General features: G+C 67.4%; 2 protein-coding genes across 2 annotated transcripts; one reads left to right on the top strand and one right to left on the bottom strand.

The window, feature by feature from the left end:
* The first annotated feature begins 366 nt into the window (after positions 1 to 366).
* Positions 367 to 4,909, top strand: CCNB3 (cyclin B3). Its single transcript, XM_068419786.1, has 12 exons — positions 367 to 442; positions 1,033 to 1,151; positions 1,232 to 1,315; positions 1,484 to 1,602; positions 2,134 to 2,215; positions 2,568 to 2,666; positions 2,819 to 2,911; positions 3,164 to 3,301; positions 3,764 to 3,919; positions 4,199 to 4,348; positions 4,573 to 4,703; positions 4,837 to 4,909. The coding sequence occupies exons 2-12, from the start codon at positions 1,059 to 1,061 to the stop codon at positions 4,907 to 4,909; spliced, it is 1,218 nt and encodes a 405-aa protein (XP_068275887.1). The 5' UTR covers positions 367 to 442; positions 1,033 to 1,058.
* Positions 4,910 to 5,669: 760 nt separating this feature from the next.
* On the bottom strand, positions 5,670 to 24,474 carry DGKK (diacylglycerol kinase kappa). Its single transcript, XM_068419815.1, has 29 exons — positions 24,277 to 24,474; positions 16,346 to 16,456; positions 16,177 to 16,257; positions 15,858 to 15,962; positions 15,522 to 15,654; positions 15,209 to 15,315; positions 14,789 to 14,914; positions 14,543 to 14,645; positions 12,508 to 12,670; positions 12,311 to 12,419; positions 11,993 to 12,132; positions 11,781 to 11,862; positions 11,231 to 11,322; positions 10,877 to 10,976; positions 10,470 to 10,710; positions 10,051 to 10,152; positions 9,840 to 9,939; positions 9,269 to 9,376; positions 8,651 to 8,747; positions 8,465 to 8,572; positions 8,171 to 8,284; positions 7,859 to 7,993; positions 7,601 to 7,767; positions 7,373 to 7,490; positions 7,171 to 7,257; positions 6,948 to 7,064; positions 6,760 to 6,862; positions 6,152 to 6,282; positions 5,670 to 5,744 (listed from the first exon to the last, which is right to left on the bottom strand). Exons 1-29 carry the CDS (start codon positions 24,472 to 24,474, stop codon positions 5,670 to 5,672), a joined length of 3,453 nt encoding a protein of 1,150 aa, XP_068275916.1.
* Positions 24,475 to 25,401: the final 927 nt, after the last annotated feature.

Raw genomic sequence — 25,401 nt, 5'->3', positions numbered from 1 at the left:
GTGATACCGGCTCACAGGAGCTGCTCGGCCCAGAGGCCTGCGGAGGCCGCTCCGTCCCCCCGTGAAGGGCGGCAGGGCCGGGGCCGCTCCCCGGCGCCGCAGGTCCCACCCAGGCAGCTGCCGCGGCCCCCACGCCGCTATGACACCCTCCCCATCGGCCCCAGCGAGGCGGGTTTAAATGGCACCCCTCCCACCAATCACCGCGCGTCTCGGCCGGCCCGCCCCGCCCTCGCCGCCAACCCGCCCTACCATTGGCTGCTGGGGCTGAATTTTAAACCCTGCCGCCCTGCCCCTTAGCAACCGCACCCCTGCCCGCTCGCCCATTGGCCGCCGCCTGGCGCCGCCCCGCGCTCTGATTGGGAGACGCTCGGCCAGTGCTGGCCGGCCGCTGCGAGCTGCTACTTTCAAAAGAGCCGGGGCCGGGTGTGGGGCGGCGGCGCAGGTGAGTGGGGGCTCCAGGACCCCCCGGGACCACCGGGGCCTCCCGGGGCCACCGGGACCCCCAGGGGCTGGGGGGTGCAGGGGAGCGGGGCGGCTACTGAGTGAGGTCCCCTGAGGCCCTTTGGCGACCCCCCGCGCTACCCCTAGGCCCGTTCCGCAGCGCCCAGGGGCAGGGCCGGGGTGGGCACCCCTGTCCCGGGGGGTCCCGCTCCCCTGGGGTGCGGGGGTACCCCGAGACCCTTCCCCCCGGTGCTGGGGGTGGGTAAGGGAGTGGGACCCCTCAAGCCCTTTTGCAGGGAGCTGCCCCCCCCCCCCCCCCCCCCAGCAGGGTGCTTTCGGCGGAGGTCGCTGGGCTCCGTGTCCCCCTCCCCCGAGAGGAGCACCCCAGCCCCTCCACGCACCCTTGGCCAGACCTGCGCCCTCCCCGGGGTTGCCTCGGGGCACCATCTGCCTGCCGTGCTCAGGGAGGGGGCTGGGGTCTGTCCCTGCTGCAGTCCTCCCCAGGAGGAACCAGTGCCTCGTGGCTCTGCCCCTAGCCCTTGGGGTGTCCCTGGGGGCAGCTGCCTGCATCAAGCCCCGCTCTGCTCCCAGTTTGCTCACAGAGGCCGAGGGAGAAGATGCCGTTGCCTCGCAACGCCAAGGTGCTGAGCACCAAGCAGCCCCGAGCAGGCAAGGTGGGCCCTGCTGCAGAGAATACCGACCCCGAGACGGTGAGTCCCGAGCTGGGCAAGAGGTGTGGGAGGCTCCTGTGGGGCAGCTGGCCCCCATCTTCTAACAGCCTTTATTGCAGGAGGAGAACTCTCAGGCCAAGAGGTCTCCACCCTTACCCCAGGGCGCACCCAAGAAGAGGTCGGCGTTCGAGGACATCACCAATGTGAGTGCTTCTGTGGGGTGGGGGTGGTGCCCCCTGTGAGCTCCCATGAGAGCGGGGCTGGGTGTCCCCTCCAGCATGCAGAGTGGGGGCTGTGCCATGCCCCGTCAGCAGAAGGAGAGGCCTCCATGCAGGGCACACCTCTGTATGCCCACATTCTCACCCAAACAGGCTCACAAGAACGAGGTGGTGGCAGGGAAGAAGGAGGCTGTGAAAGCAGCACCACAGAAAGCACAGAGGGCCCATGCTGCCCTGGGGGTGGCCAAGAACAATGAGATCAACCTGAAAAAGTGAGTAGTCAGGGGAGACAGGGACAAGGACTGGAGCAGGGGGGATGCTGCAGGGTCAGCACCTGCAAACCTGTCCCCTGGGGAAGAACAAGCAGTGGTGGGGGCTTCCTTTGGGCAATGGAGACCTTGAGCCAGATGGGGAGAGCACACAGCAGATAAAATGGCCTCAAGTTGCGCCAGGGGAGGTTTAGATTAGGTATTAGGAAAAACTTCTTCACCAAAAGGGTTATCAAGTATTGGAACAGGCTGCCCAGGGCAGCGGTGGAGTCACCATCCGTGGAGGTATTTAAAAGATGTGTAGATGTGGTGCTGAGGGACATGGCTTAGTGGTGGCCTTGGCAGTGCTGGGTTATGGTTGGACTCAATGATCTTAAACATCTTTTCTAACCTAAAAGTTTCTAAGAGTCTCTATGGGGATATTTTAGGGGTCGTTTAGCCCCTTCCTGAAGCAGCAAGGGGCTCTGGAGAACCTCTTTCAGCCAGGAGATCCAGCCCCCTCCCAGCAATGATTTGCACTCTTGTCCTGTCCAGGTCAATGAAGAAAACTTCCTCGACGGAGGCTCCAGCAGAGCAGAAGGAGGATCCTGTGCCAGAGGAGCCAGTGCCTGCGCAGGTACTGAAGCCCTCCAAGGAGAGGGCAGGGACCCTGGGCTGCAGCCTGGCCCCCAGTCTCATCCTGATGGTGCTGGTCTGTAGCGGCTGCTGGTGACACCAGGGCACCAGGCAGTGCTTTGAGCCTTGGAGATACTCGGGCCAGTGTGATGGGAAGCTGGAGAGGGGGGTAAACCCCCCCACACCTTCTTCCTTCCAAAGATTTCCCGTGGAAAAGAGTGGGGAGTGGGCTGCAGGGTGATGGGGGCAGATGGGAAAGGGGGTGCAGAGGTGCAGCAGCCTTGCCCTGAAGGGGTGACCAGCACCCGCAGAGCTTGGGCCTCCCCCTTATTCTGCCTCCCTCATCCCCCCAGGTACCAGCAGTGGAGGACATAGACAATGAGCAGCTGGGTGACCCCTATGCCAATGCGGAGTATGCGAAGGAGATCTTCGAATACATGCGGGGGAGAGAGGTGGATGATGCGTGGCCAGGGGGTGGCAGCACTGCCCAGGGAAGGGGTGACCGTGTGGGCAGGGCCACCCACTGCCCAGAGGCTCTGAGCACATGGTGGGAGGGTCTCGTTTGAGGGTGGCGGCGAGTCCCTGACGGTTGGTACCTCGGCAGGAGAACTTCGTGCTCCCTGACTACATGGAGAAGCAGCCAGACATCAGCAGGGACATGCGTGCCATCCTGGTGGACTGGATGGTGGAGGTGCAGGTACGTGGGCATGGGGACGGGGCACGGCCTTCTGCAGAGCAGTCCCCTCCCTGCCTTTGGCGTGTGGGACCTCCGTATGCCGGCAGAGGCTCCTGGTGCAGAGCTGATCCCCCTCCACCGGTTGGGGATGAGCCTGCATCTCTCCCTCCGAGCCTGGCCCCATGGGCACCTCTGGCCCCTGTGAGGGAACCTGGTGGGGGGCAGGTGGGCCTAGCTTCTGCCTGACACCCCCTCCTGCCCACATCCTTGCAGGAGAACTTTGAGCTGAACCACGAGACGCTGTACCTGGCTGTGAAGCTGGTGGACCACTACCTGGTGGAGGTGGTGAGCATGAGGGACAAGCTGCAGCTCATTGGCTCCACCGCCATCCTCATCGCCTCCAAATTTGAGGTGACCCCTCGTGCGCTCTTGGGGTGCTGGGGCAGAGGGGGCATCTCTGGTCCCCATGGGTTACTGGAGAAGACCAGGTCAGGTCCCTGCGGTGCCAGGCCACTGCCCTGAGAGGTGCTGGGGTGGCATGTCTGTCCTCATGTTACCCCTTCCTATCCCAGGGGCAGTGAATGCAGTCCCCCTGGGCTGGGTCCTGTCTCCTGGTGTTGCTGGACACCTGGCTCCTCTCTGCTCTGCAGAGACCACCAGGACACCTGAGTTCACCTCATGCCAGCGAGGCCTGGGGTTAGAGCTGAGGGTTGGGGGCAGCGCAGACAACACACAAGCCCCACTGGGTGTTGTGACAGTCCTTGTGGGGTCTGGCAGGACATGAGCCCCTTCAGGGCCTGCAGACTGGTAGGATTTCCTGAGTGTTGCCAGGATGAGCCCCCGTTAGGGTGCTGAGCAGTTGTGCCCCGGCAGGAGCGGTGCCCGCCGTGCGTGGATGACTTCCTCTACATCTGCGACGATGCCTACAAGCGGGAAGAGCTCATTGCCATGGAGATCAGCATCCTCAGCACCCTCAAGTTCGACATCAACATCCCCATCCCCTACCGGTTCCTGCGGCGCTTTGCCAAGGTGGGTGCAGCAGGGGGGCAGGCTGGTGTCAGGGTCACCCCTCGTGTTGGCTCCCCGGGTGACGATGTGCATCCCTGGGGCTCCCAGCTGGCAGCGAGGAGGGTTGGACCAGGCCCCCCCAACAGGGCTGAGGAGTGAGGATGCTGGTCTGTGGCAGGCTGGGGGTGTGGGATCTGTGTCCTGTGCCCCTGGGGCAGCATTCTAGATCCCAAAAGGATTGGGCAGGGGGGAGCAGCGTTGCTCAAAAGGCTAAGCCTTGCCCTGCCTGCCCGGCTGCAGTGCGCCCATGCCAGCATGGAGACGCTGACGCTGGCCCGCTTCCTCTGCGAGATGACCCTGCAGGAGTACGACTATGCCCGGGAGAGCTCCTCCAAGCTGGCTGCCAGCTGCCTGCTGCTGGCTCTCACCATGAAGAACCTTGGTGGCTGGGTAAGCATCTGCCCAACCTGCTGTCCCCTCCTACTGAGACACCCTGGGAGGCACCACGGGCCTGCAGGAGCAGACGGACCGGTGTGCAGGGGTGATGCTCTGAGGCTGTGCTCAGATGTGGGGGGCTGGAGAGGGAAGATAATGGCTGTAATATCACTGAGAGGGAAGATAATGGCTGTACTATCACTGAGAGGCCCCAGCTCAGCCCCACTGTCCCTTTGCAGACCCCCACGCTGGAGTACTACAGTGGGTACAGCTCCCAGGACCTGCATCCCCTCGTGAAGAGGCTGAATTTCCTGCTCACATACCAGCCCCGTGACAAGCTGAAAGCCGTGCGCACCAAGTACTCGCACAGGTGAGCATCACCGGGCTCTGCCTTGCGTCAGGCACCACCAGCACGCACCCTTGGGTGCTGCAGAGAGCAGGGGGCCCTGGTGGGTGGGTGCCAGGGCTGTGGCTGAGCTCTAAGCCAACGTGGTTCCTTCCAGGGTCTTCTTTGAGGTTGCCAAAGTCACCCCTATGGACATGCTCAAGTTGGAGGAGAGACTGAAGAGCAGCTAGCCCTGTCTCTGTAAATAGCCTGTAAATAGCGGGGTGCTCCCTGGCAGGGGAGCACCATGTACATAAATAATAGCAATTTTAATAAGAGGGGAGGGGGGGGCGGGAAAAAAGGTCATGTGGAGTTGTCAATAAAATATCGTGTTTGTCTTAAGTGCTGGTGGTGGCTGCTGGGACAGGGTAGGGGATGGGGGTGGAGATTATGCTGAGCCCCAGGGCTGTGGTTCCCCTTGCTGGGTTGGGGCAGAGGGTGAGAGTGGGGGGGGTTGGATGATGGGGAGCAAGAAGGGGTGAGAGCAGGAAGCTGAGGGGTGAAGGCTGGAAGGGGCCAGGTCCCCATCACCCACCCTGCACCTTCCCTTGAGTAATGACACTCCACAAGCAGCAGCAATGAGTATCTTTTCTCCAAATATTTACACAGCTTCAATACCCACAGGAGGAAGGGGGATCTTTGCTTTAGCCCCAGCCTGGGCACACCCAGGGCAGCCCAAGCTCCTGTAGTGACCCTGCCGTGGGCTGGGCGTCAGGCCATGTTGCTTATGGGGCTAGACCTCCGCTGTAGTGTTTCTAGCCCCACAGGCTTGGGGAGAAGCAGCAGCTCCAGGGACACCAGAGGACAAACAGACAAAGCGAGGCAAGCAGGGGAGCTCCACACACATGGGGCACGGTGGGGACCTGGAGCCCCCCTGCCCGTCCCCTGGTCCCAAGGGGCAGCACCCAGCCCAGGGGGTGGGCTGGGCTGGGTGGCTGCCCTGCTGCTGGCCTAGGGCGGGTTGCTGAGCTCCTTAATGGCCTGGAGGATTCTCTTCATGTGGCCCACTTTGGTGATCCCCAGGTCCTGCAGGAGGAGAGAGGGGAGCTGTCATGCTCACGGGGGACCAGCCTGGGCTCTTGCTGCCGGGAAGGCGCAGGGTGGAGGACGAGGCTGCAAAGCCCTGCACCCCCTGCTCCCAGAGCACGGTCATGGCTGGGAGCCCGCTGTCCTCTCGCAAGCATGTCCCCGTGCCTGGGCACGGTGCTGTTGATCCTGCTTTGGGCAGGTGGATAGAGCCATGCAAGTGGGGTCTGGGGCCAGCCCCCTCCCCTGCCGCAAGCAAAGCGAGTGGTGCAAGCTCAGCCCCGGGGGGCTGGGTGCAGGTCAGCACCTGCCTTCCCCCTGCCATGAGGGCCAGGGAGAGGAGGGATGGAGGACACTGTGCTCCCCAGGGCTGGGTGTCCCACGGGGGCACAAGGGGCGGGTTGTACCTTCAGGTCTCTCCTCTCCAGCAGGATCAACTCAGAGCCCTGGATGTCATGCCGGACAAAAAAGTCTCTGTACTCCCCTAAACCGAGCGTTTCCAGCCAAGCTGCCACCTCCTCGGAGCCCCACTTGTCAGCTAGCAGGGAGGAAAACCACAGAGGTGGACGGGCCCGCGGAGGCAGGCGGACGCAGCAGGGCAGGCAGTGATGGCAGCAGGCTGCAGCCAGCGTCCCCCCTCCCACCCCCAGCTCGGGCAGGGCCAAGGGCTGCAGCAGGCTCAGGCTGGAGAGGCTTCTCCTCTCCTTGGCTTACTTACGAGCATCTGAGCTTCTTCCCCTCCACAAGACACCCCAGCCCTGGGCAGGGCTGAGCTGTACCAGAACCCCCTACTCCCCCTTGCAGGGGTGGTGGGGGATCTGCATGTTCATTGGCAGGAACATTAAGCTCAAAGGAGCTGTTAGCGACAAAGGTGCCACTCCCAGGCAGCCAGGACATGCCCTGTCCCCCCTCCCCAGGGTCCCTCCACAGCATGCCCAGGACAGGAGGCTGAGGGGTAGGTCCCCACCAGCGTGGGCTGCGCCTGTCCCCCTGCCCGGCACGCTGCCCACGTTACCTGGGAGCGCGCTGTTGGTCTTCTGCTTTTGTGCCTTGTCCTTCCTGGGCTTGGGGATGTTGAGGCGAAGCTTGAAGCTGCCCTTGGCGCTGCCGGCGCCATCCTGCGAGGAGCCCGTCCGAGTGAGGTGCCACAGCCCCCCCGGTCCCACCCGGTGGGCGATGCCCCCCGGCCCCCTGCGCACCCACCTCCTCTGCGGGGTGGGCGATGGGCCCCAGCCAGTGGATGTCCAGCAGCCGCTGCAGCTCCCGGCCCAGTGCACCCAGGGGGCCTTGCAGCATCTCCTCCGCCGGCAGCGAGTCCAGCTGGGGGGACAGGGACCGTCCCAGCCCTGCTGCCACCCCAGAGGTGCTGGCCGAGGGCAGGGGTGTTGCCTGGGGAACCGGGGTGCTCTCAGACCCCCTCACTCACCGCCTTCCCTTCCAGGAAGGCCCTGGTCTCGGTGTACAGCTCCCTGATGCTCAGCACCACCTCCACAGCCGCATTCCTGCTGAGAAACTGGGGGGACACGGAGGGGTGACCCTGAGCGGCAGGGCCCGGGGGGGCACGGAGGGGTGACCCTGAGCGGCAGGGGCCAGGTGAAGGGTGCCTTGCACCTCCAGCCCCAGCTCACCTCCGAGGAGCCGGCGGCTTTGTTGGAGAGGGCTTCGCTCAGCACCGGGGAGCTGGTGTTGACGGCGTGTGCCAGCTCCTGCTCCACAGCTCCGTGAGCCTGGGCTGCCTCGTGGATCCTGCGGCGAGAGGGGCTGGAGCTGCCACGGGTACCGCGGACCAGGAGACCCCCGGAGCTCCAGGCGGCCGCAGCGCAGCCCCCCACCAGCTCCCCACCCCGCAGCCTGACCTGGCGATGAGGGTCTCGGCAGCGCGTGCGACCTGCTGCAAGAGGCTGCTCTCCTCCTCGGTCAGGTACTCCATGGACTGCTGGGAGCTGAGCCGGGGCCGGGCGCCCGCGCGGTAGCTCTCCCCTTTCTGCTTGTCCTCCCAGGACTTGAGGGTGCTTTCAAACGCCTGCGGGGGATGGAGATGGCCCCCTCAGCCTGTCCCACCTCCCGCGCCCCAGCACGGCCCCGCTACGCGGGCTGCGCGACCCCGAGCTCACCCGGTCCCTTGTCAGCATCTGGGCTCGGTTCTTGTGCTGGATCTTGATGATGCCGGGCGGCTGGATCCAGGCTTCGCCGTCCACCTGCACGGGGACGCCCTCGTCCCCCCGGATGGTGATCTTCACCACGCGGCACTGTGGGGCGGACAGCTGGGAGCTGGCATCGCAGCTGGCACCACAGCGCTGGCTCCAGCCGGAACGCCTCGCAGCGCCGTGCCGGTGCCAGCCAGGAGCCTGGCCGGGTCACGCTGCCCCAGGCTCCGTTGCTGCCCCAAAAGCTTTCCAGCCCCACCTAGGGTCCCTCGCCCCCACCTGCGCGATGCGATGGTGCTGGAGGTTGATGACCCGCGACACGGCCATCTGGATGCTGCCAAAGACAGCCACCACCTCCAGCTTCTTGTCATCGAAGGATGGAGCCCCGAAGTTCTGTAGAGGACCGGTACAAGTGAGACGCCCCCCAAACTGGGCTCATTTTGGGACCCAGCTTTTTCCCCTGCATAGGCCCAAGGCAGGGACACCCCAGACCCTTGGCCGAGGGCTCCCAGGTCCCTGGGACTGCGGGAAGGAGGTCGTGCCCCCTCCCCACCCCGTGGTGCTGGCACTCACATTGTCCTCCTTGGTGCCTCCCCAGAAGTTGATGCCCCCGGCGTAGCTGGGGATGTTGAGGACAGCGATGCCCTGCAGGCTGGGCAGCGAGATGGGCACCCCATCGCACTGCAAGAGAGGGCTGAGCCTGGGGGGGCCACTGCGCTGCTGCCCCCCACCCCAAGCTGTGTCCCCCCGGCCCCGTACCTCCAGCTGCACCCGCTGCTCCAGGTTCTTGTAGGTGCGCTGCAGGAGCTCCTTGGTGCCCAGCACCCCGTACCACATCATGTTCTTGGTGCGGCTGCTGCAGGGCGAAGCGGGATGGGTGTGAGGGGCTGCAGGCTCCCCCCCGCCTGACGCAGGCTCTGCGCCCTCCCCGGGGCACTGGGCTGAACCAGCCAGCCTGGGCCGCTGCCCTGTGCCTGCCTCAGTTTCCCCACTCCCAGAACACTCCCAGGAGCTGCGGGCACCCAGACATGCACCCTTCCACGCTGGCATGGCAATGTCTCCTCTATCCTGGTGCAGGGTGGGTAAATCCCACCACATCCTCCTGCACCCATTTGCACACCTGGGGGGGCATCGGCAGCCGCAGCTGCCCCCTCCCTTCCCAGCAGTGCTCGCAATCTGCTGCCCACCCACGAGTGCTCGCCCCAGCACTGGGTGCAGGTGGAAAACCAGCCGCAGGAAGGGGTCCCCAGCCAGGCACAGCAGCCCCGAGCCGACCCCGTGGCTCCCGGCACCCTGGCAGTCCCTCCCGGTGTGGACATCGGAGAGCCAGGGCTGGGGTACGTTTTTGCTGGGGGAATCTGGGGGGTTTCAGCCAACCTGCACTTCTTGGGGTGCTCATCCCGTTTGTTGTTGAACTCCAGGGAGATCTTCGCATCCAGGCCGATGCCGAAGTAGTTATTCATGACGCATTTCTCTGAGAAGTGGCTGAAAGCAGCAGAGAGGGTGGGAGAGTTGGGAGGCAGCCGCACGGGCAACCACCGGGCTGGCACCGGGGGACGGCTATAAAACCCGGGAGAGCCTGGCCCAGGGAAGCCCGGCCCGGCGGAGCCTGACCGAAGCCAGCAGGGATGGCTGGAGCGCCCTCGGTCCCCGTGGTGGGACACCCACGGCACACCCAGGCAAGGGGGGAGCCCCAAGCTCCCAGCATGACTACAGGGCTGGCCCAGGGACTGGCAGCAGGAGATCCTGCACCGGGCACACGCTGGCTTCCCCAGCGTGGGCACCGCCGGGCCAGGGAGGGCTGGGGGCCAGGGATGCCACAACGGCGGGCAGAGGATGCCTCAGCAGCCATCTCCCAAAGGCAGCATGGTCCCAGCTCTGCTCCCGCTCCACGATGGGTACCAAGGGTGGGCCAGGGGCCTCGGGGCAGGCAGGACCTTTGACTCACAGGGCACTGGGGTCTTCAGGAAACTGCAAGCTGCTGAAGGAGTCCGGCCGGTCCAGGATGATGGAGGAAGAGGCAGAGGTCACCGTCTCCCGCCGGGAACCTGGCCAGATGGGGAGAAGAAGCAGCTGCTGAACTGGCTCTTACCCTGAGCCCATCCCATGGCTCACCCCCATGTCCCCCCAAAAAGCCACATGCCCCACTGGTATCTTACTGAGCCTCTCCTCCTCCTTGTTGAGCTCCTCCGAGCTGTCCTTCTTGCTGGGGCCCGTGCTGCCCCGGTAGGCTTGGGTCTGCTTGTTCTGCTCATCCACAGCTGGATGCAAGGAGGGGCACGACAGCGAGTCCCGGGCAGCCCCATGGCCCTGTGCCCCCTCCCCGGCTCAGCCTCGTGGGCTCGTGCCAGGCAGGCTCCAGGGTGCCACCTCTGCCCCGCGCTGGGGACCCCCCCACTCCGCCGCACCAAGCACTAGAGAAGGGCTGATGCCCTTGGATCGCACAGCACTGCTGCCGTCCCAAGGATTCAGAGGGGGAAGCCAAGGCACGGGTCCAGCACCAAGCTGCAGTGGCCCCGCAGCCCGTGCCAGGCTGCGGCAGCGCCGTGGGAGCTGCCAGCCCCCGCCGCCCCCTCACCTTTCTCCGCCTGCTCGATGATTTGCCGCAGGGCTTTCTTCAGGCTGTTCGCCCGCAGCATGAGCTGCTCCTTGGATTTGAAGATGCGCGGCACGGGGCTGGGGTTGAAGCTGCCGCCTTTCTCCTGGTCCTTGGTGTCAGCAGGGGTGGCCTGCGCCATCCCCTCGGGGACCACGATGGCCTGAGCCTCCTCACTCAGCTCCCGCACCAGCGAGTCCAGCTTCTCGTTCAGCATGGCGCACTGCGGGACCCCCACCGTGCTCAGCACCCCGGCACGAGCCGCTGCCCAGCGCCAGGGCTGGGCAGCTCCTTGGGCACCCCGTGCTTGCCTGGGCACCCCAGCCCCTCCGCTGCCGGGGGCTGTGCCGCCCAGCACGCCCCAGCCCTCCGGCTCCCCTGCAACCCACCTTCCGTGCCATCAGCTCGGCCTCCTGCTTGTTCTCTGTTGCCCTCTTGTAAGCCTGGCCGACTTCGGCCACGAAGTCATTGACGGTGCCGCAGAGGAACCTGCCGAGGGAAGCAGCCGATGGGTGGAAGGGACACGGCACGGCCAGTCAGGCACAGATGCCAGCCGGGGGGCTGCTGGGGTGACGGCCCCCTGCACCGGAGGGGCAGTGCCCCGGTGCTGACACCAGCACAGCTGGCAGCCGCTGGTGGCCAGACAGGGGACAGCCTGGCCTGGGGGGGCTCAGCACCCCCGGGGACATGACCCCAGCCCAGCAGAGGGGCTCCGGCACCCCCATCGCCGGCCCCCCCCTTACTTTGCAGAGGAGATCACCACCGAGTGCTTGTCCGACTCCAGGATCTTGGCCAGGTGGAAGGCAACAGAGTCGGCGTAGTGGGAGATGTGGGCCTGGGGGGAGGCGAGGGGGGGGACCGCTGGAGCCATGGTACCCTGTGGGTGCCCCACGCCAGGACGGAGCCTTGCCCGGCCAGCCCTGGAGCGGGGTCGAACAGCCCTCCTCAGCCCGCTCCCCCAGCCCCGGGGCGGCCGTGCCCATGCCGCCGGGCAGAGGGGACGCTCAGCCACAGCAGGAGGGAAACTGAGGCAAGGGGTAGAGGGGGAGCACACGAAGAGTCCCAAACAGCCTGCCGGTAGCAGGCCAGCCCCACCTCGCCCCTCTGCCTGCTCCCAAGTGCCCGTGCCAGGCTGAGACCCCCCACAGCCCCAGTCCCCAGGGACCCCCGGCATGACCTGTCCCTGTGCGATCCCACCCTGTGTGCCCCCAGATTGGGTGATGGAGTCAGCGGGGACCTGCCCCCCAGCCTGTCCTCCCCATCTCAAGCCCTCGGTCCCCCAGCGGTGCCCACCTGGATGTTGGAGTCCCCGTTCTCCTCCTCCTTCAGGGCCGGGGGGGACTGCTTGGGGGCCTCGTAGGTCAGCACGCTCCACCTGCCAAGCAGAGACCGCGGCTGCCTGCCACCTCCCGGCACCTCGGTGCGGGGACACGCGGGCAGGGGGCGAGGACAGGCTGCCCGAGAGGTGCCGGGCAGGGGGAGCAGAGGGGCTGCACCACGCTCACCGGTCCAGCATCTTGGTGGTGGCCCTCTCCAGCTTCTCCAGGATCTGCAGCAGCTGCGTGTCGTCGTCGCACAGGCTGCCCCAGCCCAGCACCCGTGCCAGGTCATTGCCGGTGCCCAGGGGCAGGACGCCCAGCTGGCACTGCGGGAGAGCGGCGGGGCGGGGGGCTCAGGGCAGCCCCTGAAGGCACCCACGATACCCCACCCCCACCATGCCCGTCGCCGGCAGCACCCCGGGCACCGGCAGGGCTCCCGGCCGCGGCGGTGCCAGCGCTGGGGACGGTGCCAGCCCTGCCGGCGATGCCAGGCGCTGCGCTCACCTGCTTATGGAGGCCAAGGGCGTCGATCTCTGAGAGCACCCAGCCCACACTGCCATCCCCCCCGCACACCAGGATCCGGAAGGTGGAGAACTTCTGGAAGAGGCGCAGCCTGGGACGGGGACAGGAGAGGGGCTGGGGCCGTGCCGGGTGCTGCCGGGACCCCTCGGGCCACCCCGGGTGCCCAGGGCAGCGCTTACCCCAGGTGCGGGCCCCCGTTCATGAGGTCGAAGACTTGGGCCGGGTTGAGGAACTGCTTGAACTTGCGCAGGAACTTGACGCCCTGGTTGTCCCCGCTCTTGGAGTTGACAAAGGCCAGGAGAGGGCTGAAGCAGGTCGAGGGGCAGGTGGCCTTCCAGAAACCTGCGGCGAGCCCAGCGCGTGAGCCCCCAGCCCCGGCTCCCAACCCCAGGGACACCGGTGGAGGCACCTGAGGAGAGCAGAGGCGCGTGGACACCCCAGCTGTGCCGTGCCCGACCCGCAGGGTGCTGGGGCCAGGCAGGAGGGACAGGGACCAGGGTGCCCAGGGGATGGTGAGGGGCGGGAGGAAGAGCAAGAGATGGCAATGGGGATGGGGTGGGATGAAGACAGGAGGGGCAAGGCTAGCACTAGGGCAGATCCCAGTTAGGTGCCTGCTCCATCATTGTCCCTGCAAGCACAGAACGTGTCACCGAGCTGGCTCGTGTCCCCAGCCTGCCACTCCGAAAGGGGCAACAGTGGTGGGCGCACAGGAGGGTTGGTTCCTCCCCATGCCAACAACCCAGCTGGGACCAACCCAGCAAAACCTCACGGGAACAGGGCACAGTCCCACCCGGGGGTGCTCCCAGGGGTGGCACCGGCAGCCGGGGTGACGCAGGGGACCAGCCGCGGTGCGGGGGGCTGTACTGTCACCCAGCTCTGCCGCCTGCTCCTGCCAGGGCTCCGGCGGGGTGGGTGCCAATGACGCAGAGGCCTCGGGAGGCTTTGGCAGCCAGCACCGAGCTCTTAAAGGAATGAGATGGGGAGCGAGACGTGCCCGAGGCAGTGAAGGATCGATAGCTGGCCCGCGGCCTGCACACCTGCCGCAGGCACAGCATGGCCACCCCAGCTCATGGGCCACGGGCCGGTGCCCGCTGGCTTCTTCCCCTGGCAGACCCGGCGATGCTGCGGCAGGGGCAGCACCAGCCCTCCCCGGTCCCGCAGCCACCGGGACCCCCTGTGCTGCCGCCGCACGGGGAGCCGTGCCCCGCAGCCCACCACCGCCCACCCGAGCATCCCCCCACCGCCGCTCCCAACCGAGCAAGCGGGTTGGCGAAGCCAAACCCGGGGCTGCTGGGTCAGAGCGGGGGCTGCGCGGAGGAGCCACTGCCAGCGGCAACCGCACGCGGGGGACAGCGCGGCAGCAGCGGGGATGAGGCCCCGCCGGGCTGCGACCCGCGGCAGCGGAGCCCAGCCGCCTGCCCCACAGCCGGGCCAGCCTCGGCGGACTGGGCCGCTGCGAGGGGACGGGGCAGGGACAGTGCCAGGGCCCAGCCGAGAGCAGCCGCGGCTCCGCCACCAGAGGAGAAGCCGCGTGACGGTTGCCCTGACAGCATCCCGATGAGTAACGAGAAGCAGATGAGCCACCATCTGAGCCGAGCAGCGAAAACCATTAAAGAACAAGGAAAGAAATATCCGGAGGAGAAGAACAGATTTTGCTCGGTGGAGGCCAGCTGGGCCCCTCCGGAGAGGGCGAGGGAGACAGCGGGGGGGTCTACCCGGGCTGCGCGTCGCTTCCCTCCCCAGCACCCCACAGCCCCCGCGCCAGGGGGAAGCTGTGCTCTGCACTACCAAAAAACACTGAGAAATAACCCCAGCAATGGGCTCATCCTGCCCTGCAAGGCGCTGAACCACTGGGGTGCAATGGGCGGCACCCCATGTCGGGCGCTCAGGGCTGACCCCAGCACGGCGGCACCGTGACCAGGGCCACCACGAGGCAGCCCGGCAGGAGGAGCCGAAGCCGTGCGCGGGGAAGAAGTGCCACCCCAAAGCATGGCACCGCCGCAGCCCTGGGGCAGAGCACGAGGCACCAGCCTTCAACCAAGCGTGCGGCCGGGAGGGGCGTTGACTCTGGAGCCTACTGATGGTGGTGCTCCTGGCGCCCCACAGGAAAGCGGGCACAGCACTGAAGTCAGAGCCTGCAGAGGAGCTCAGAGCCCGGTCCCAGACAGCCCGTCCCCCCACCCGCAGCCCAGGCCTGTCCCCTCCACGACTCACCATCCGAATCAATGCTGTTCAAGGCCGTTGGTGGGATGATGGACACTTTGTACTGGCCCAGGGGGCACCTCTTGCCGAAGAGCTCCTTGCAGGCGCTGTGAACCTGGGGACATGGGGACAAGTGCATAAGCAAAGCCAGGGGACGCAGCACCAAAGCCCCCAGCCTCAGTTTCCCCAGCGATGCAGCCAGGAGGGGCCGTGCTGTCTGTGCCGTGGCGGGGGGGACAGGGACAGACACATCCTTACGACAGCCTTGCACCAGAGACACCGCCAGTCCTGCAGCCTCCGGACACTGCCGCAAGTCCGGTCGCAGACGGCGCAGCGCGCGCTGACGGGCAGGTTCCCCTCCAGCCACTGGTGGGGCATGGCCACCTGCAGAGAGGGGCAGTGGCCAACGGCACGTCACCCCTGCCGCCCCCGCATGCTTGAGGGACGGTGACACGGGCCACGGGGATGATGCCCCACAGCAGGGCAAGGCAGCCCTGGTCCCCTCCCGTGCCCTCTCGTCCCTGCCCGCCTGACCCTCGCAGCCATGCCCAGAGGCCACACAGCGCAGGGGACAGCTGGGTGCCACGGTGTCCCCCCACTCCTGATTCGGGCACAGCAAGGCCAGCTCTGCTGGGGGCTCTGTCCTGCCAGGGTCCCCCGCGCGACTCCTCTGCTTACCCCGTCCTCGTCCTCGATGATGTCGGTGCCGATGGAGGCCAGGGTTGTCCACTTGCAGTTGTTGGTGGCTCTGACGGCGCAGCGCTTGTGCGCCTTGAACTTGCAGACTGTGCCGGGGGGAGCAGGTGAGGAGCAGGGACGGTCCCGGCGGGACGCACAGCCCTGGTCCCCAACCCCTCGGTGGCTGGTGACGGTGCTGTCCCGGCAGCCAGCGGGCATCACCCCGCATCCCTCCTGCTCCAGCCCGGCCTCAGAGAGGGTAACCCGCCCCAGTCCCAGCCACAGCCTCCCCCCCCAGGACCCCGGCGCTGACCTTCGCAGGAGAGCCCGTGGGAGGTGACCCCCGGGAGGGCTTCGCGGCACACGTTGCAGAAGGTGGGCCGGGCGTGGGAGCAGGCGTACCAGTTGTGCATGCCCGAGAAGTGCTCCATGTTGAACTGCGTGGCCTGCGGGGGGGCACAGCCCTGCCCCGTCAGTGCCCAGGGAACCCCGCCGGCTCCCCCTCCCTCCTGGCCCCCCGAGCCCCCCCAGCCCCGCTCCCGGCTCCTGTCCCCACCGCAGGGCTGCGCCTGGGGCGGCAGCTCCTGCCCAGCACCCAGAGGCACCGCCGGCTCCTGGGGGGCACCCGCGCAGCCCCTGCCTGCATCACCTCGTGGATCTCCCACTTCTGGACAGATTTCAGGGCGCTGATCCAGTCCTCCATCTCCTTTCTGTTCTCCGCACACAGGATGAGCTTGCGGAAAGGCGTGATCACCTGCAACAGCCACCGTCCCCGTGTCCCCTCGCGAGGCCACTCCGCGCCAGCAGCCCCCAGCAAACCCCGGCACGCCACCGCCGGTGCCACCTCCAGCAGCACGAGGCCATGCTGTGGGGTGCCCCACGGCTCTGCGGGGATGGGGGGTCTGCGGTGCCTCCCCACGAGGGGCCGCGGCGGAGGGGCACGGCGAGCAGCCCCGCGCTTCCCTCACCGTGAAACTGTTGTTGATGTTCTTGGTGCTGGTCTCAGCCACGCTGGCATCGGACAGGTCCACCTCATCGAAGATCAGGGACTGCGGGGGAGAAACCAGCGCCCCAGTGCACCAGGCAGGGACTTCGGGCCCCTCCGCAGGCTCACAGGCTCAAGCCCCCCCAGCCCACCTTGGCATCCTTGGCGTAATAGAGCGTCCTGCCCCGCAGCTTGAAGTATCTCCTCTTCCACCTCTGGAAGGAGCTCGTCTGCTTCAGCAGCAGCCCCTCCTTCACACTCTTCTGCAGAGACCACAGGGCCATGAGCTCCCACAGCCCCCAGCACCCCCAAAGCCCCCCCCAGCACCCCCAAAGCCGCCCCCAGCACCCCCAAAGCCGCCCCCAGCTCCGGTGACGCCAGTCCCTGGGTCCCCAGGAGCTAAGCGGTGCCCAGAGCACACATGGGACATTCTGGGGTTCACGCTGAGCTGGATGCAGCAGGTAAACGATGTCCATCACCCGGCACACCCTGGGCATTGGGCACTGTCCGTGACGTGGGGGGATGCTGCTGGGCACAGCAGCGCTGGCGGTTGGAGGTCTCCAGCAGCACAGAGCCACTGGGCCGCCTCCTCCCCATCCCCAGAGCAGCGTCCAGGAGAGCCTCGACCTGCTGCAGCTCCCAGAAAGCCAAGGGCAGAGCTGGGGCTGGGAGAGCTCCCTTGGAGGGGACACCGATGCCCCAGAGCCACCAGGACCATGTCTTGGAGGTGGCATCACCCAGGCACTGCAGCCCCAGCCTCTTTGCTAGGTTGGGGAGCGGATGGCAGGGATGCGGACAGCTCCACCTGGCACCCCCAGCCCTGCCTGGCACCCCTGGCACCCCCAGCCCCGCCTGGCACCCCCAGCCCCGCCTGGCACCCCCACCTCCCCGGAGGGGACACCCCGGGGCCATGGGCAACCCCCCGCAGGCAGAGCCTCCATCCCCTTGCAGCGCGGCGCATCCCCGCAGCCCATCCTCTGCCCTCCCCGCTCCACAGCACCTGCCAATATTTACCCTCCTCGCAGCAGTGTTTACAAGGCTCAATTAATTAGTGTTTGCAGTGCGGCTACGAGCCTGTGCCGAGCGGGGTGGCAGAGATGCCCTGGCACTGCCTAATCTTTGATCGTATCTCCTCTGAACGCCGCCGGCAGCCCCGTTCGGCTGCTCCGCCGCAATTAGCCACCACAGCGGCTGTACCAGACTCCGGCGCACGGCGACAAGGCACAATTAACAGCAAATTAGCAGCAAATTAGCAGGCACCGATGGTTTGTCCGTGGGTCTCAGCCAGGAGCAGCCGGTGCTGCCCTGTGCCGGGGGCAGCCCCGGTGGCTCGGCGGTTTTGGACCCCTGCTTTTGGCACTGGGGACAGAAGGAGACCCGAGAGGCACGGGATAGCCAGGGCCACCCACAGAGCTGGCCACGGGGAAGCCACGCTGCAGCGGGCAGCGTGGGCGAGCCCGTGTTTCCCCTTCGCAAACAGGAAAGGGGTGGGGAGGGCAAGGCCGGCACTTGGGGCGAGCGGCAGGCGGGATGTGCCGGGGTGGCATCGCCCCTGCCACGCGGGCTCCCCCGCAGCCCCGAGCAGGGCTCCAGAGCCACCACGATAACACAAGCCCCTATAGCAGGTGGCTGTTAGGTACCCTATAGCTCCCAGGAGCAGGAGCTGTGCCCCCGCAGCACGGGGCAGGGGCTGCCTCCTCCTCCCGCAGAGCTTTTGGGGACACGAGGGTGGGAGCTCTGCGCCAGCTGCTGCACGGCCCCGCGCCGAGCCCTGGCCCCTCCGCTCACCGCTGAGCACCAGCCAGCACCGCAGGGAGCCACGGCCGAGCCAGCGCTGGCTCCGTGCCAGCACAGCGGCGGTGAGGCGGCGTGCCGAAGCCCAGAGCTATGTGCCACCTGCCCGGACACGAGCCCCAGGCTGGCTCCTCTCCGCGCGGCTCTACCCCAGACCTCCCCATCTCAGGGACCCCCCCTGCTCCCTGCAGCCCGGGGGGCTCAGCACCACCTGGGGTGCGCCCAGCACCAGTGGGGTCCCAGAGACACAGGATGGGGAGGCGAAGGCAAGAACGAAACCACACAGTGTCTGCGGAGAAACGGCCACCTCCGGCTCAGTCAGAGCTGGCAGAGGGCAAGCGGCACCGGGGCCCGGGGGGACGCAGCTAAAAACAGCCCCAGGAGGGTGGCTGGACACCGGCAGCGTGCCCAGCCAGGACCGCGCTGGTCCCCAGGGGCCATCGTGCCACAGGCTGGCTGTGGCAGGGGGCTTGAAGTGCAGCCTGAGGGAGCTCATGCCCCCCCGGGACCGTACCCCAGCAGGGCTCCTTCCAGGCCAGTGTGCACCCCGAAACGCCAGCTCTTCCCTCAGCCCTGAGGCAGAGCCCCGGGATGCTGCTCTGAACCCCCACCCCGCTCTCCCAGCTCTGCCACTGCCACCCCGGGACGAGCCCGTAGTGCAGCCAGGTTTGACCACGGCGGGGACAGGAGGGTTTTCCTGCTGGGATGAGCTTGGACAGCAATGGAGCTGCTGGAGAAGGGCCAGGAAGGCTGAGTTACTCGGGAATGCTGGCACACGCGGCTGGTGGGCACCACGCTGGCTGCCCACCCGCCTTGCAGCCCCACACCGCTCCTCACGGGACCCGCTTGGCCCTGTGGTGACACTATGACTTGCCCGGGGAGGAGGAGAGGGGACCGAGCACCTGCCGACGCACCGACCTGCATTGCACCAGCATCGTCCCGGGCAGCCGCCCTCCTCCAAACGCAGCAGGCTGCCAGGCACGCGCCAGGGTCCGCTCGGGTCAGAGCTCGTCCCCGTCCCGAGCCGGCGGGTGCCAGGACGGCAGGGCAGAGCCGGCAGCCCTGCACACAGCCCGGCCGCGGGGCCGCCGGCACTGCCGCATCTGCTGGGCTCCCCGTGGGCTGGCGTCGGCTGGGAGCGTTATCAGGCTCTGCGATACAGCAGAGCTCTTCCGGGACCAGGCAGCCGGGGTGCTCGGTGCCCGGGGGGTGCCACGGCCCCGCAGGCTCAACTCCATCAGCACGCCCCGGGGATGCAGCCTGCTGCCATTGCAGGACCCCAAATCCCCCTTCCCACTGCTGGGGGGTGTCCTTGAAAGGAGGGTCTGGCACTGGTCCTGCCGTGCCATTACGTGGTGCCACGAGGCACCGCTCAGGCCACTGAAAGTGGATGGAGGATTAACAGGGAGGAGAGGAAGGAGGGAAGGAGCCCCCAGAAGAAGGGCAATCCCCGCTGCACCTCATCCTCCAGCAGTCACGCCCTTCAACTGCTTTTTAGAAACGAGCTCGTGCTTCCCCATCTACAGCCGCTCCGGTCCCAAGCGCTCCACCGGCGGGCATCCCACGCCAGCCCCGAGGGGTGTGCCGGTGCCCCCGTCCCTTGTGCCCGAGGACCAGCGGGCACCACCGCAGCTCCCCCACCCTGCCCAGCCGCCGGCGGGCGAGCGCGGCGCTTGCACAATGGAAAATGTGAGCGGGGAGAGGGCAGCGCGTCTGAGAAACCTCACCAACATCCGGCTGGCCACACCGGGGCTATCTTCACACCCCAGGCGCTGGCTCGGCGAGCCCCGGTTAGCGAGGGCAAGCCCAGCCTCCCCTGCCCTGCTGCAGCAGGGACGGTGCCAGGCAGCGTCACTGTGCCCCGTGGCACGGACCCACTGCGGGGGTGACCCAGTGACCCTCCGGTCCCCTCGCCAGCCCGCGTGCCACCAGGCCGGGAGCAGCGCGGGGCACAGCTGGGGTGCGGATGGGCTCTGGTGCCGGCTGGCCACGGCGTGGCTGGGGCTGGCAGGGAGCTCTGGGCTGGTGCCCGGAGGGTCACCTGGAGCTGCCCAGGACCATGGAGACGCTCGACCCTGAGTATCTCCATGGATGGAGACTCCACAGCCTCCCTGGGCAGCCCATGGCAGCGTTTGATCAATCTCACAGGAGAAAAAGTGTTTTCTTGTGTTCAGATGCAATTTCCTATTTTTTTAATCTGTGCCCACTGTCCCAGCGGCGGACGCCACCGAGAAGAGCCCGGTTCCCCCTTTGCTGCACCCTCCCCCTCAAATACCTATCCACATCACCACGGACCCCCTGGCCCCCGCCTCCCCCCCAGTCTGAACAGCCCCAGCTCTCCCCACACGAGACGCTCCAGCCCCTCACCGGTGTCAAGCCCGGACGACGTGCTGCCCAGGAGCCACGTGCTGCCCAGGAGCCACATGCCACCCAGGAGCCACGTGCCACCCTCCCGCTGCAGGAAGGAGGTTTCCAGGCCTGGCCCCAGGGGCCCCCCATTGCTTTCCTTGTCGTGTGACGGGGATCGGGCCCTCAGCAGACAGCCCTCCCCACAGCCCGCTCGGCAGCACTGCCCTACTGGAACTCCCACAGCCGCCCCAACACCCCTACCCCTACCCATCCCTGGGGCACCCAGAGCCGGCGGGGTGCCCAGTGCCTCCAGTAAGAACCATGAGGACTTGTACCTCGGGGTACCAGTAATCCCACTGACCGCTCCCAGCCTCCGGGAGGATGCTGGTGGGGCCCCCCAGCCCCACAGAGCGGCTGTGATGTACCCCGGCATCAGGAATTTGGGGACATCATCCCCCCTTTCTAAATGGCAGACAAGCCGTGCCCCTGCCACCATGCCCGTGCGCACTGTGCCCACCCCGGGGGCAATGCCCTGATCCCTGGCACACGCCCCACCGTGTCCCCTTGGGTGCCTGCAGCCCCCGGCTCTGGCGCGAGCACCCCAGGACCAGTCACTCGCTGCAGCTCCTCACAGCCGGAGCCGAACCGAGCCGAGCTGCCGGATCGCTGCCCGCCTCCGCTCAGCTGCTGGGGAGCCCGTGCCCAGGCAGCGCCGAGGCAGGATGAGCCCCCCCCAGCCATCTGCCAGCACCTCAAGTGTCTCCATGCACCCCAAGCTGGCACTCCCTCCTTCCCCACCGCCCCTGCCCCCATGCTCGGCCCCCAGGGGACCGGCGCTGGGGTGCAGCGCAGCATCCCCCTCCCGCTCTGCCCCTGCGCTCCCAAATCCTGGTGCAGCCCCCGGCCGCGGTGCGGAGGAGGAGGAGGGGGTGGCAGCACGACCCCATCCATCCATCCTGGGGCCATTCAGCCTGGCGGGGGCACCTGCGGCTGGCAGCTGTCATTGTCACCGAGCACAATGGCCTCTCCGCCTCCGCGCCGAAGCCCGCACAAAGCGACCCGCGGGGCGCCCCGGCAATGGCAGCCTGGAGAAAGCCAAGCTGGGGGAGTGGAGTGGGGAGACGTGATTGATGGGGAGGTTTGAGGAGGGGATGGGGGAATGGGCGGTTTGGGGGGGCGCTGGGAATGGGGAGCAGCGATCAGGAAGAATTCAGCAGATCCCAAAATGATCCTCACCCACCCCTGTCCCTGTGGGGCTGGACAACACCCTGGCGTGGGGGAAGCTGCTCGCTCCCATCACCAGGGACCCCCCAGTCAGTGTGGGTGGGCAATGGGGTGGGGGTCCCGACCCTTCCCAGCTCCCCAATATGGCAGGCTCCTGTACACCCCCTATAGCACCCCAACTGCCACCGACGGTCACAAAATAGGCCAGTCTGCCCCCCCCACCGCTAACCCGGTTGTCTCTGGGGAGATGCAGCCCTGGCACCAGACTCTCCCTCATTAACTGTGCTCTAATTAGGTACCTGCCCCAGTCTCTGTGGCGCAGGCAATGGTTCCCCCCCATCCCAACCCCGTGTGGGTGCTCAGAGGTGTTGAAGCGGCTGAGAAAGGTGCCTGTGCGGCTCCCGCGCTGCCCACCCCTCGGGCTGCCCCGCGGCACGGCCGGGGGCACAGGCAGCACGTGTGCCATGGCACGGCTGTGAGCCAGCGGCAGCCCGACACGGGCGGCGGCAGCAATCGCATCCCAAAACCCTTGTCTCCGTAGGGAAGAGAGGAGCCCATCCAGCGAGGAGAAGGCCAGCAAGCGTGGTCCTGCCCACCCGGACCAAGGCAAAGGGATCCCCGGGGAAAACTCAGCACCCCGACACTGAAAACACTTCGATTTGGGGGGGATGCACGCACGGCTTGCTCTCAGCCGCCTCCAGCGCCAGCCCTGCCCAGCTCTCACCCCTCTCTTCCCCCTCTCCCAGCTCCCTGAGCCATTAACCCAGCCGTGTCCCTTCCGTCCGCCCACCCGTCACGCCGCCCGCCTCCCCGGCACACTGTGCGGCATCGCCTCCCGCATGGCTCATTGCCGACGCCGGGCACGCTGCGGGCAGCGGCCGCGGCAGGCGGGGAGCCGGCAGCTCCGCTCAGCCTTTCCCCACGCGTCGCCTGTCAGACGGCGAGGCCAGACCGGCTGATGGCTCGGAGGGGTTCGATGCCTGGGCTGGGGGCTCACAGCACGCTCAGGACACGGGCACAGGCCCTGGCCGCCCTTTTCTCTCGGGTTCCCGGCATTGACGACTCCCTGCGGTACCCGCCGTGCTCCGCAGCACGGCAAACCCCTCCGGCACGGCAAATGCTGCGTGGCAAACGCCAGCGGCTGCTGCTGCTGCCCTGCCAGGCAGGTGCTGAGGGCTCCTGGGACCCGGGACCCTGCCCACCGGTCTGGCTCACCACCGTGCCCCCCACGCAACACCCTGCACCCCGGCGCAGCCCACGGCACCCACCTGGCAGCCAGGTCGGAGCAGGCAGAGGATGTGCCAGCCCGCTCCAAAGGGGAAACTGAGGTACATTCCTTGAGCCGCCACAGAGACTCGGCAAGAGCCCCCCGGCACTGCCTGCCCCAGAAACGTCCCCTACCAAGTGGTAGTGGTACCACGGTGCCAGGTTGGAAGCATGTGACTTCCGCACCCCGGGCAAACGCCCTTTGCCCGCCTCGTGCCACCGTGCCAGGCTGGCACAGCAGCCAGGCTGGGGACAGTGGGAGGGAGCTTGCCCCAGCCCCGGGATGCCACCGGACCTGGCACACCACCCCGGCCCCGCTGCCTCCCTCTGTCCCTGCGGCACCCAACACCAGAGCCCAGAGCACCCCCCTGCTCCACAACTGCAGCCCCCCGCAGCGTTGTCTCGGTTCTCCCCCCTCCCCGGGGAGGCACGGCCACCAAATCCCCACAGAAGGCGGCTGCGGGGGGATTTCTGGCATGGCCCCAGGGCGAGGGTCCCCCCCGCTGCGCCACAGCCCCCGCATGCCCACCCGCTGCGGGCACCGCCTTTGACTCACGCCACCGCCTCCTCCCCGCAGCCGGGAGGTGGATGCAAAGGCACCGCTCACCCAGCACGTCGGCCAGAGCATCCACCCCACGCCGTGCCTGGGCCCCCCCCTCCCCAAAACACCCCCCAAAAACCTCCTCCTCTCGCCCCTTCCCACCTGGCCATTCAGCCCAGGGTATTTCTCCCTGCACTTCAGGCAGGAGGTGCCTGGCCATTTCACCGTCCCCACCTAGAACACCTCCAGGCACCCACTCCTGTTCGGCCAGAGGTGCTGCACCCTGTATTTTTGTAGGTCCTACCAAAATAGCTTCCTCTGAGCAAGCTGCGCGCGCGCACACACACACACAAGCTGCCCTCATGGCAACAGCCGGGAGGTGAGAGTGTCGTGTCCAACCTCAGAGGTGTCCCCGTCCACCCAGCAAATCACGATGGGGGGCTGGCTCTAGGGAGGGCTGTGGGAGCGGGGCCCGCGGGGGAGCTGGCACAGCCAAAGCAATCTGGGGCGCCGGGAAAGATGCCGGCTCCATTTTGCCGCCCACCAGGCCCCACACGCGCGCTGCCTGCAGCAGGGTGCGGGATCCCCGGAGCCTGTGGTACCGCGATGACCCTAAATCTCGCCCCCAGAGCATCTGTGGGGCAGAGCCGTCGCGAAAGAGCCCCCCTTCCCCGGGGGTGGGGGGCGACACCCAGGGATGAAGGCAATTGGGGTGGGGGGGTCCAGGAATGGGAGACACCCTGTCCCTGAACAGTGGGGTAAAGTCCCGGGCACTGGCTGGGTTGGGTCTGCGAGCAGTAAGTGCCTGGCACTGATTTACACCCCAGAGCGGGCAAACCCCTCCCCCTGTTCCCTGCAGGGACCCCGCGCCCCGGCCAGCCCCTCGCCCCAGGCCCCCGCGCCCCTGACCTTGCTCCTCATCTGCCCCGAGGTGGACACCTTCCGGATGAGCTTGTGGGAACTGTCCTCCTGTTCGCCCTCGCTGTCGGACGACTCCTCGCCGCCCGCCTCCGGCGAGATGGGTGCCAGCTTGTCCGAGTCCAGGGATGACACCGATTCCCGGGTCTTCCTCAGGAACAGGTCCGCGGGCACCAGCTTCTCAGCCATCTTCCCACCCAGCTTGGTGCAGGGCTCTGCCGCCTCCTGTGACAGCCCTGGGAGGACAAGGACACCCAGGAGTGGAGGAAGAGCCCTGAAAGGGGGTGCACGGCCCCTCACCCTCTACGGCTCCGCCAGCCGGGAGGTGCAATCCTAGAAATCAGGGCAGACGGCGCTTCCTCGCCCAGGAACGCCGCTCAGGGTGGCTTCCTCGCAGGCAAAGTTGTCCTTCCTTGCCTTTTTCCAGTGTCCCAACTCTTCCTCACCCTGCCCGGCGTCCCAACGCCACCCCTCGCTCTGTCGTGGGAGACTGCGGCCACCCCATGCCCTGGCATTGGGGTGCACCTCCCTTGCCGCAGCCTGCGCCAGCTCCCCCCCCCCGGTGCCCATGCCCAGGGTGCGGGACTGCCCTCCGTGGCCGGGGAGGGAGTGTGGGGGGGGGGGGTCTCCATGGAGAGCAGCACCTGCCTCCCACCACCCACCTCGCACCGGCAGCCGGGAAGGGCTGGGAGCATCTCCCGGCCCGCGCCGTAGGTCGCCAGCCCCAAGCAGGTGGCTGCGGGTGGGATTGGGGGGGGGGGGGCGCGGGGCTCCCCGCATGCGGGGGAAGCCATCCTCCCACGGCAGCCCTGCCCGCCCCGGGGGGCACCTACCTGTGTGGGTGAGCGCGGCCGGCTGCGGGGCGGCCGTGCCGGGGTGGCGGGGGGCACCCCACGGCGCCGCGCCCGCCCCACGCCGCTCCCGCGGGCCGGCCCCGCCGCCCCCCCCCGCAGCTGCCGGCAGACGCGGTGCCGTCTCCCCGCGCAGCAACAAGCGTTTCGCGGGGGGGGGTTGGAGCGAGGGCACCGCGGCGCTGCCGCCCCCCTCTCCCTCCCTCCCTCCCGGGCGCAGCCCCCCCCTCGCTGCGGGCCCCGCACCCCACCTCCAGCCTCGGGG

This window comes from Nyctibius grandis, chromosome 29 (assembly GCF_013368605.1).
Source record: "Nyctibius grandis isolate bNycGra1 chromosome 29, bNycGra1.pri, whole genome shotgun sequence".
In the NCBI taxonomy this organism is placed as follows: Eukaryota; Metazoa; Chordata; class Aves; order Nyctibiiformes; family Nyctibiidae; genus Nyctibius; species Nyctibius grandis.
This window is presented reverse-complemented; position numbering and strand designations above follow the sequence as displayed.

Bases quoted from the DNA above. Each gene is read 5' to 3' on its own strand.
- CCNB3 (XM_068419786.1), top strand. From the start codon at position 1,059: ATGCCGTTGCCTCGCAACGCCAAGGTGCTGAGCACCAAGCAGCCCCGA. The intron at 1,316-1,483 runs GTGAGTGCTTCT...TCACCCAAACAG, and splicing joins CGTTCGAGGACATCACCAAT to GCTCACAAGAACGAGGTGGT. The intron at 1,603-2,133 runs GTGAGTAGTCAG...TGTCCTGTCCAG, and splicing joins AATGAGATCAACCTGAAAAA to GTCAATGAAGAAAACTTCCT.
- DGKK (XM_068419815.1), bottom strand. From the start codon at position 24,474: ATGGCTGAGAAGCTGGTGCCCGCGGACCTGTTCCTGAGGAAGACCCGG. The intron at 16,457-24,276 runs GTCAGGGGCGCG...TGGTCTCTGCAG, and splicing joins CGGGGCAGATGAGGAGCAAG to AAGAGTGTGAAGGAGGGGCT. The intron at 8,748-9,268 runs GTTGGCTGAAAC...TTCGCCCTGCAG, and splicing joins GAGCACCCCAAGAAGTGCAG to CAGCCGCACCAAGAACATGA.